General features: G+C 39.7%; 1 protein-coding gene and 1 pseudogene across 2 annotated transcripts; both read left to right on the top strand.

Moving 5' to 3' along the window:
- Positions 1 to 848: 848 nt before the first annotated feature.
- Positions 849 to 4,902, top strand: LOC116708125 (extracellular calcium-sensing receptor-like; annotated as a pseudogene).
- Positions 4,903 to 5,659: 757 nt separating this feature from the next.
- LOC116708124 (extracellular calcium-sensing receptor-like) lies at positions 5,660 to 9,700 on the top strand. 2 transcript variants are annotated; one of them, XR_004336609.1, is made up of 8 exons: positions 5,660 to 5,976; positions 6,358 to 6,652; positions 6,757 to 7,046; positions 7,194 to 7,489; positions 7,727 to 7,926; positions 8,023 to 8,233; positions 8,330 to 8,453; positions 8,533 to 8,649. XR_004336609.1 is itself a non-coding variant. In XM_032545915.1 (8 exons), the coding sequence occupies exons 1-8, from the start codon at positions 5,675 to 5,677 to the stop codon at positions 9,429 to 9,431; spliced, it is 2,628 nt and encodes an 875-aa protein (XP_032401806.1). In that variant the 5' UTR covers positions 5,663 to 5,674; the 3' UTR covers positions 9,432 to 9,700. The 2 variants fall into 2 exon arrangements, 1 of the variants encoding a protein (XP_032401806.1); XM_032545915.1 differs by having other exon boundaries at positions 5,663 to 5,976; positions 8,023 to 8,244; positions 8,533 to 9,700.
- The last annotated feature ends 958 nt before the right edge of the window (positions 9,701 to 10,658 follow it).

Here is a 10,658-nt window from a genome sequence, read left to right as displayed (position 1 = left end):
TTTAAGACAAATTCTGCTAAAATCTTTACGCTCTTTCACAGCTAACTACCTCCACGTACTCTCAGCTAGAAACTGAAATTAAAATTAAAATTTAGTCATACTCTTCAACTATTTATGTTTATTTAAGCTTTTTCACGTATTTTACAGATTTAATAAAATTTGTCTTCAAGCTTTTGCTCACATTATGATCAGTCTTCCAATAAATAAATAAATAAATAAACACTGGTTGCTCTGGTTGCTAAGCAATTAAGCTTTTAGAATGCTGAGGGTTCCCAAACAAATTCTTCTAGCTTGCTCATATTTCACTCTTTCTGCATATATTATACACCAAAACGTAGGTTTCTCCATTCTCCATTAGGGTTAGGGTTTTTCACAGCTGAATGACTGCCCCGGGAGATTAAAGGATTTCCAAAAAATGCATGAAAGAATCAAGGCAACACTCTAGATATGTTTTTGATGAAGGAATAACACTGTAACATGATGTAAAGCTTTTAACTCCCCCGCCCCCCTGTCAATTTTACATAATATGGTCCCTTTTAATGAATAAGTGGTCAGATCTTTCATAGTATGTCTCTGGACTTGCTTGTGTTTTTACTCATATTCAAACCTTGGGAGTAGGGTTATTATTTCTAATAATTTCAGTGAAGATAAGAAATAAAGTGGGGAAAAAGAATGAAAGAGAAAAAACAGGAAGAAGACACGCCTCGAAGCGTAAACACGCAGAGATCATCCAATTAAAACGGTCCATCTCAGGCTGCTGGTAAAGAGTCAGATCTCCTCCTCTGACAGAAAAAAAGAATGATATAAGAAGGATAAAACACACATTGCATGCACATGAGGGATGGGCATCTCAGCTTTGTTTATGCCAGCTTTGGCATCGGCCTTGTGTCTGTTTGAGGTTAGAACTGTGGTTGGTTGGGGTGGGTCTGACAATAACACTGATGGGGTTAATATTGAGGGGGGTTCATCTTTGAAGTGCACCTTGCAGGGTTCTGCTCATTTACCTGCCTTCTCAATGGAGGGCGACTACATCGTTGGAGGTGTTTTCTCAATCCATGCCAACATGCACATGGTAGATAACAACTACACCACAGCTCCCGAGCCTCTGAAGTGCACAGGGAGGTTAGTAATTGAGTAGAGGGTGGAAATGATGTTGAACTGAAAAGCTGAGATTTTTTTCAGCGTTGACATAGGCTGTGATAATTTGTTGAATTTTTCTGTTTTAAAATTCTGTTTTTAAAACTTTTAAAGTTTTTAATAACTTTAAAAGAATGAAAAGAACCTTTCTCGGGTTCGGTTTTATTGAAAAAGATGGTTCCTAATCTTTTACTTTGAACTGATGTGTACTGTATTAGTCAAGCGACATTTTCTTTTGGATTGCTTTGTAGGCTACACATTCATACTTTGTGTGTGCAGAATAGACCCTCGAGAACTGCGCTTCTCTCGTGCGATGATCTTTGCCATTGAGGAAATAAACAACAGCACAGAGCTGCTGCCCGGTGTGAAGCTGGGATATCAGATCCACGATTCTTGCGCATCTGTGCCTGTCACTGTGCATGTGGCGTTTCAGCTAGCGAACGGAAATGACTCTGTGTTTTACACAGCTGATGAATGCTCTCAGTCTGGCGCCGTAATGGCTGTTATTGGGGAATCTGGATCCACTCCATCCATCAGTATGTCTCGTGTTATCGGGTCCTTCAAGATTCCTCAGGTGAATAGCTCGTACTCTGCCTAAGGAAATCGCCTCTCTCCTGCTGTAATTGTTACGCACATAAGCTTCATTTGATTTTTTTGTTCTAGGTGAGCCACTACGCCACTTGTGCCTGCCTATCGGATAAGAAGCACTATCCAACCTTTTTCAGAACCATCCCCAGTGATCAGTACCAAGCTGATGCTCTGGCCAAGCTGGTGAAACACTTTGGCTGGACTTGGATAGGGGCCGTCCGGTCGGACTCGGATTATGGAAATAACGGCATGGCAGCTTTTCTTGAGGCGGCGCTCAGAGAGGGGATCTGCGTGGAGTACTCTGAATCCTTCTATCGGACCAATCCACGCAGTAAAATCCAAAGAGTCGCTGACGTCATCCGGAGGTTTCTGTATCTGCTGCATGTATACTTTGTATCGAAGTGTTTCAGAAAATTAGACAAATATTTAATTAAAGAAACTGATTTGTCTCATATAATTGCAAAAAACCAGCTAGATGTTATATAATACATTAACAATTTCTCCTCAGATCAACATCAACTGTAGTTGTGGCATTTGCAGCTCCAGGCGACATGAAATTTCTTTTAGAGGAGCTGGCTCTGGACCCCCCTCCACCTCGCCAGTGGATAGGAAGTGAGGCTTGGGTAACGGACCCACACCTGATGAGTTTCAGTTTCTGTGCGGGGGCAGTCGGTGTTGCCATCCAGCAATCAGTCATTCCCGGCCTAAGAGACTTCCTTCTCAACCTTTCTCCCCCACAAGTGGCTGCCTCTTCAGTGCTGTCTGAGTTCTGGTAGGATTCATTCAACTGCAAGCTGAAAAGTGAGAACGTTTACTCGCATTTTCCTGAAAAGTAAATGTACGAAGTGGAAAAAAATGCACCTAAAGTGATTATCTGTTTCAGCATATGCAACCCAGAACATATTCAGAGAGAAAAATAGTCTAATTACTTTTAAAACAATACCTTATTATTTTTTCTATTGAAAAACACCCCCCAAAAATGTTTAATGTTGTTCCACAATAATTCAGCAAAACGTTTTTAACTACCCAGAATGACTTTTTTTTTTACGTGCATAGGGATTAATCCCACCTTTTAACATTGCAGATAAAACATCATGAGATCTTTCAAAACGCCCTCAGAAAGTTTTGTTGCATTTTTGATAAGTTTTGGTCTTATCTTTCCATGTCATTAGGTTCTGATCTAGACAAAAGGACCTGTGACGGAACGGAAGACCTTAAAAAACTCTCTAACCCGTACACGGAAACATCTCAGTTAAGAATCACCAACATGGCATATAAGGCTGTTTATGCAATAGCACATGCTATTCACAATGCAGTTTGCCTGAAAACAAATGAAACCATACACTGTGACAAACACATTAAACTGGACCCAAACCAGGTCTGATAGAATAGAGAGTGATTTTAAACAATTTCTTTGACAATACATTCGTCATTATTTTTGTTACATGGCATTTAAATGTAATGTTTCTTTCCCCTTAATACTGTATTGCTTCACAGGTTTTCTCAGAGCTGAAGAAAGTAAATTTTTCCAGAAATGGCTATCATGTCTCATTTGATGCAAATGGAGATCCGGTGGCTTTTTATGAGCTGGTAAACTGGCAGAAGAGTGACAGAGGAGTTATTAAACTGGTAAAAGTGGGATATTATGATGCATCACTGCAAAAGGGCCAGCAGTTCCACATCAATTGGAACATAACCTGGTTGGAGGATAGCACTCAAGTAATGGGACAATACAGAAACTATTAAACATCTAAACCTTTGCTTCATTGTTGATACTTGAGAACATTATTTGTTTTGTGATGCAGGTTCCAGTGTCAGTTTGCTCAGAGAGTTGTCCTCCAGGAACTCGTAAAGTGTTGCAGAAAGGAAAACCAATCTGCTGCTATGACTGTATACCATGTCCTGAAGGAGAGATCAGTAATATGACAGGTAATGTTAAACATTTCTAAACATCAGCTTGGCAAAAAATATCAATGAGTTAACAAATGTGTTTGCTTTATATTTTAGATTCTCCTGATTGCTTCCCATGTCCCAAGGAGTTCTGGCCAAATGCAGACAGAAATGCTTGTCTTATTAAACCTGTGGAGTTTCTTTCCTTTGATGAAGTCCTGTCAATAATCTTGGCTGTAGTCTCAATTAGTGGAGCCTTTCTGACCATCATTACAGGAGTGATCTTCTTCTATTACAGAACAACTCCAATTGTCAGAGCCAACAACTCAGAGCTGAGCTTCCTGCTGCTCTTCTCTCTGACTCTGTGTTTCTTATGTTCACTAACTTTCATTGGAGCCCCCTCTGAGTGGTCCTGCATGCTGCGGCACACAGCGTTTGGCATCACATTTGTTCTCTGTATCTCCTGTGTTCTTGGGAAAACTATAGTGGTTCTAATGGCCTTTAAAGCTACACTTCCTGGTAGTAATGCAATGAAATGGTTTGGACCTCTACAACAAAGAATGACTGTAGTGTCTTTTACATTCATTCAAGTTATAATATGTATCGTTTGGTTGGTTGTGAGTCCTCCCTTCCCAATGAAAAATCTGACCACCTACAAGGAGAAGATCATCCTGGAATGTGCGTTAGGCTCTGCTGTTGGTTTCTGGGCTGTGCTCGGCTACATCGGCCTGCTGGCTGTGTTTTGCTTTGTGTTAGCTGTTCTAGCTCGGAAACTACCTGATAATTTTAACGAAGCCAAGATGATAACCTTCAGCATGTTGATATTCTGTGCAGTCTGGATCACCTTCATCCCAGCTTATGTCAGTTCTCCTGGAAAATTTACTGTGGCTGTGGAGATATTTGCTATTCTGGCCTCCAGTTTTGGACTGATACTGTGTATATTTGCTCCAAAGTGTTTCATTATTTTGATTCAGCCAGAAAAAAACACTAAGAAAAGTTTGATGAACAAAAGTTAAGTATCCCTTTTACATTGTTTGGAAACAATATGGTTGAGTTGTTTTATGGCAATATATCAACTATACATCAACATTTGTAAGCAGTGTAAATATTAAAGATTTTGTTTTTTTCTCCTTAAATGCCTGAATTTACTACTCTTAACCATGACTCGTACTAAAAACAACAAGCAACACTCATGTACAAAATGTACCAAGGCTAAACGTCAGTTGTTTGCTTAAAACATTAAGCCATAATCATCAGAGCTACAATAAAGACTTGAATTTGTCACTATGTGTAATGAATCTGTATAATTCATGACTTTTTGAAATAGGTGAACATTTTTACAATATTGTGACTCTTTTGCTATTTCCCTGTATGTCTTTGACCATGGTACACTGGATATTTTTCATTATTAAATAAAGAGGATCTTGTCTGAAATATTAACAAAACTTTCAGTAAGAATAAACCTTTTGATTTCTGCAAAAATACCAAACCAAAATCTGCCAGGGGTATGAATAATCTGGCGATTAACTTTATGCAACCCGGCCATAATTGTCAAACCTATTGCTCTTTGACATCTCAATTTTAACCCCCGAAAAGGTACATTTTGCACTTGATAGTTTATCAAAATTAAAGCAAAAAACCCCACAATTGTCTGAAAATGAGCAATGCATATAAAGCAGTAGGTACATACAGTAATTCCCGATTGTTGTTTATACTAACAATGTGCATCACATGAAAAAAAATAAAAGGAATAGCCTCACAAGTTTTCAGAAAACCAGAATTTCCTTTACAATGCCAGACTTAAAGTTTCATGCTAAGAATCTTAAACCTCACAAAGCAGCAATATGTTCATAAAACTAAGGTCCAGTACATTGCGGATTTGATCAGTGTCAATATCAACAACAAAACAAAGACGTACGTAGAAAAAACTTAAACATGAAGGTCATCCAATTAAAAGCCTTGATCTCAGCCTATTGTGCGTCGACATTCATTCTAGTCTCCCGCGACAAACAACAAACGTATATAGAAAAGCTGAAACACGCCTTCATGCTCTTCAGGGATGGGAGTCTCAGCTTTGTGTCTTGGCCTGGCATTGGCTCTGAGTCTGCTTAATTTGAACATGGTTGTTGTTCTTGTTGAATCTGCCAATAGCCTGGAAAAATCAGTGGGTCTTCCATCCAGCGATGCTGGTTTGATGGCTACGCGGTCTTCAGTGTGCACCCTGCAGGGTGGCGCTCATACGCCTGCATTCTCTGAGGATGGGGACTACCTCATTGGAGGTGTTTATTCTATCCACCACTACATGCACACAGTGGACAACAACTACAACACAGTGCCTCAGATTCTAAGCTGCATAGGGAGGTTAGTAAGTGAGGAGGTGGAAATGATGTTACATTCTGGTTAAATTTTTTTTTCTCCCCCCTGTAGCAACTATCATTTCTTTCATATTGTATAAAATGCATCTCATGTATTTTCTTATTTTAATAAGACGCCTGTTCTATCAGAGAGAAATCATCACTTGTAAATCTACCTTTTTTTCTTTCGTTAAAAAAAAGTGCTTATGAACATTTATTTTAAATGAAGAAATAAATACATTAAGATTGATTATTAGAATGTCTACATCGTTTTGAACTTTGCAATAACATGTATTGGCCAGGCAACATATTTCTATGCATATTATCATGATGTTTTGTAACAATATACTAATTATCCTTGTTCTCTTTAATTCTGTTGTGTGTGCAGTGTGGACCCCCGTGGTTTGCGCCTCACTCGAGCAATGATCTTTGCCATTGAAGAGATCAATAACAGCACAGAGCTGCTGCCAGGAGTCAAACTCGGATATCAAATCTACGACCCGTGTACCTCCATCCCCGTGGCCATGCATGCAGCAATTCAGCTGCTAAACGGCAATGACTCTGTGTTTAATTCAGGCGACAACTGTTCTCACTCTGGTGTGGTGATGGCTGTGGTTGGTGAGTTTGGATCCACGGCGTCCATGAGCATATCACGTGTTACGGGACCGTTTAACATTCCCCTGGTAAATAATTTACATTTTTCCAAAATGAAATATTCTGCTTCTATGATTATCTTTATAGGCTTAATTGTTTTCTTTATATTTTTGTTTTATTTTCTTTTTTTTAGGTGAGTCCCTACTCCACGTGTGCCTGCCTTTCAGATAAGAAACAGTATCCAAATTTTTTCAGAACCATTCCCAGTGATCAGTTTCAAGCTGATGCTCTGGCCAAGCTGGTGAAACACTTTGGCTGGACTTGGATTGGAGCCGTCCGGTCGGACTCAGATTATGGAAATAACGGCATGGCAGCTTTTCTAGACGTCGCACTCCGAGAGGGGATCTGCGTGGAGTACTCTGAAGCCTTTTATCGGACCAACCCGCGCAGCAAAATCAAAAGAGTTGCTGATATTATCAGAAGGTTTCTGTGTGTCCTACATATGTGCCTTGCATTGATGTGCATCATCAAATCAGATAAATATTCTATTAAACCAAATTATTGATTTTATTATGATTTATTAAAAATAAGCTATGTTAGTTTGCATTAATGTATTTCATGTCTCTCCAGGTCAACATCAAAAGTTGTGGTGGCTTTTACAGCAATTGGAGACTTGAAGATCCTGTTAGAGGAGCTGGCTCAGGAGCCTCCTCCGCCTCGCCAGTGGGTTGGAAGTGAGGCCTGGATAACCGAACCACAACTGCCGAGCTACACTTTCTGTGCGGGCGCCATCGGAGTTGCCATCCAGCGATCTGTCATCCCTGGCTTTAGAGACTTCCTCCTGGATCTCTCTCCATCAGAAGTGCGTGGCTCTTCAGTGCTGACTGAGTTCTGGGAGGATGCGTTCAACTGCAGCCTGACAGAAAGTGAGTTGTTGTTTTTGTTGTTGCTGTTTTTTGTAAATGAACGTATTTGAGTCCCCAAAAGGTCCATATGTTGCTTGCTTCATTTTTTTTAAAAAGGAAAGGAAGTCAAAAACTTTTGTGTCATGAATATGAATTATTTCGATTTCATACTTAAGTGTATTCAAGTATGCACAAAAATAAAAAGACAAACACTCTTTCTTAAGAGTCACCATTCTGGATCTTTTTCTGTATTTTTAGGTAACCGTACATCCAAAAGAATGTGTAATGGACAAGAGGACTTGACGACACTCCAGAGTCCGTACACTGATACATCTCAGCTGAGGATATCAAACATGATGTACAAGGCCATTTATGCAATAGCACATGCTATTCATAATGCATTGTTTCAAAAAGTAAATTTCACCCTTCTTCAAACCCAAAGGCTGGAGTCAAAAGAGGTCTGGGAATCAAACATTATATTGAATTGAAATATAATTCTAATGAAAAATGCTTTACTTTAAATCTTCTAATTTTATTGCTTTGCAACTCAACAGGTTTTTACTGAGCTTAAGCAAGTCAACTTTTCCCAAAATGGTTACCATGTGTCATTTGATGCGAATGGGGATCCAGTGGCTTTTTTTGAACTGGTGAACTGGCAGAAGAATGAGAGAGGAGCCATTGAGCCGGTGACAGTGGGGTTTTATGACGCATCGTTGCCAGAAGGCCAGAAGTTTCGTATCAACAGGAAAATAACCTGGGTTGAAGGTGGCACTCAAGTAATTATAAATGTTCAAGAAATACAAATGTGTTGGGCTCCTTCTGAAATTATTTTGCTCAAATTTGCACATTTTTCTGCTTCAGGTTCCAGTGTCAGTTTGCTCAGAGAGTTGTCCTCCAGGAACTCGTAAAGTGTTGCAGAAAGGAAAACCAATCTGCTGCTATGACTGTATACCATGTCCTGAAGGAGAAATCAGTAATATGACAGGTAGAATCTATTTTTTATAATTCAAATTTTAACCATGCTATACTTAAATACTAACAATATATTATAATGTGCTTTTTAGATTCTCCTGATTGCTCCCCATGCCCCAGAGAGTTCTGGCCAAATGCAAAGAGAGATGCTTGTTTCCACAAACCTGTGGAGTTTCTTTCCTTCGATGAAGTCCTGTCAATCATCCTGGCTACAGTTTCCATCAGTGGAGCCTGTCTGGCCATCATTACAGCAGTGATTTTCCTGCATCACAGAACAACTCCAATTGTCAGAGCCAACAACTCAGAGCTGAGCTTCCTGCTGCTCTTCTCTCTGACTCTGTGTTTCTTATGTTCATTAACTTTCATTGGAGCCCCCTCTGAGTGGTCCTGCATGCTGCGGCACACAGCGTTTGGCATCACATTTGTTCTCTGTATCTCCTGTGTTCTTGGGAAAACTATAGTGGTTCTAATGGCCTTTAAAGCTACAATTCCTGGTAGTAATGCTATGAAATGGTTTGGTCCAACACAACAAAGAATGACTGTAGTGTCTTTTACATTTATTCAAGTTATAATATGTATCATTTGGTTGGTTGTGAGTCCTCCCTTCCCAGTGAAAAATCTGACCACCTACAAGGAGAAGATCATCCTGGAATGTGCGTTAGGCTCTGCTGTTGGTTTCTGGGCTGTGCTCGGCTACATCGGCCTGCTGGCTGTGTTTTGCTTTGTGTTAGCTGTTCTAGCTCGGAAACTACCTGATAATTTTAACGAAGCCAAGATGATAACCTTCAGCATGTTGATATTCTGTGCAGTCTGGATCACCTTCATCCCAGCTTATGTCAGCTCTCCTGGGAAATTTACTGTGGCTGTGGAGATATTTGCTATTCTGGCCTCCAGTTTTGGACTGATACTGTGTATATTTGCTCCAAAGTGTTTCATTATTTTGTTTCAGCCAGAAAAAAACACCAAGAAATATTTAATGAACAAAAGTTAAGTATCCCTTTTACATTGTTTGGAAACAATATGGTTGAGTTGTTTCATGGTAATATATCAACTATATATCAACATTTGTAAGCAGTGTAATTATTAATGACTGTTTTTTTCTCCATATATGTCTGAATTTACTACTCTTAACCATGACTTGTACTAAAAACAACAAGCAACACTCATGTACAAAATGTACCAAGGCTAAACGTCAGTTGTTTGCTTAAAACATTAAGCCATAATCATCAGAACTACAATAAAGATTTGAATTTGTCACTATGTGTAATGAATCTGTATAATTCATGACTTTTTGAAATAGTTGAGCATTTTTACAATTTTTTTTTTTTCAATTTTTTTTTCCAAAGAGTTTGTGCGGCTCTAGTGGCTCGTATTTTTTGCGACAATAGGCAGACAGGAAAGAGGGCAGGACATGCGGCAAAGGTCGCCGGGACCGGGAGTCAAACCCACGACAAGGACTAAGGCCTCCAAACGTGGGGAATGCTAACCTTCGCCACCTCAGCATGCCCAACGTCAATATTTTGACTCCTTTTCTATATTCCTGTATGTCTTTGACCATGGAACACTGAAAAGAGGATCTTGACTGAAATATTAACAAAACTTTCAGTAAGAATAAGCATTTTGATTTCTTCAAAAGTAACAAACCTAAATCTGCCAGGGCTATGAATAATCTGGGGATTAACTTAATGCAACCAGGTCATAATTGTCAAACCTCTTGCGTTTTGACATGGGGAGACGAAAAACACTCCAGGCTGGACATGATAAACAAATGGCTGATGAAAACCTACTCTGCCAGCTCAGTGACCTTCATCAATAACCTCTGGAACTATTGGCAGCGCTTTCACCTTTTGGAAGAGGTGGACACAATCTTAATCAACATGGGATAAAGCTACTCACTGCAAACCTCTTTCATTTTATCAACAAGGACAGCAACTTGATCATCGCTTCAGAAGAACAGGCTCAAGGATGTCTGACTAGGATGGAACCCTCCGCTTATCAGGAGCAACCAGTTCCAAAACAAGCTGATACAACATCGACTGAAAACGGAGCGACTGGTTCCCTTCCTCCTCCCCCCCTCACTCTCTGCTCACCCACTCATTCACAGGATTCACAAGATACCTTTGAAGAAATGTCTTCTGGACCGGAGTTTCTTAAATTTACAGATGTAATGAATCAACAGGTTTTACTTGGGATGTCTCTACTTAGCACTCACGTAGCA

The sequence above is a fragment of the Xiphophorus hellerii genome, chromosome 18 (assembly GCF_003331165.1).
Source record: "Xiphophorus hellerii strain 12219 chromosome 18, Xiphophorus_hellerii-4.1, whole genome shotgun sequence".
Lineage (NCBI taxonomy): Eukaryota > Metazoa > Chordata > Actinopteri > Cyprinodontiformes > Poeciliidae > Xiphophorus > Xiphophorus hellerii.
This window is presented reverse-complemented; position numbering and strand designations above follow the sequence as displayed.

What these genes read in the sequence shown, in the direction of transcription:
- LOC116708124 (XM_032545915.1), top strand. Translation starts at nt 5,675, where the DNA reads ATGGGAGTCTCAGCTTTGTGTCTTGGCCTGGCATTGGCTCTGAGTCTG. An exon ending in GTTGCTGATATTATCAGAAG is followed by an intron (nt 7,047 to 7,193) that starts GTTTCTGTGTGT and finishes ATGTCTCTCCAG; the next exon opens with GTCAACATCAAAAGTTGTGG. An exon ending in AAAGGCTGGAGTCAAAAGAG is followed by an intron (nt 7,927 to 8,022) that starts GTCTGGGAATCA and finishes GCAACTCAACAG; the next exon opens with GTTTTTACTGAGCTTAAGCA.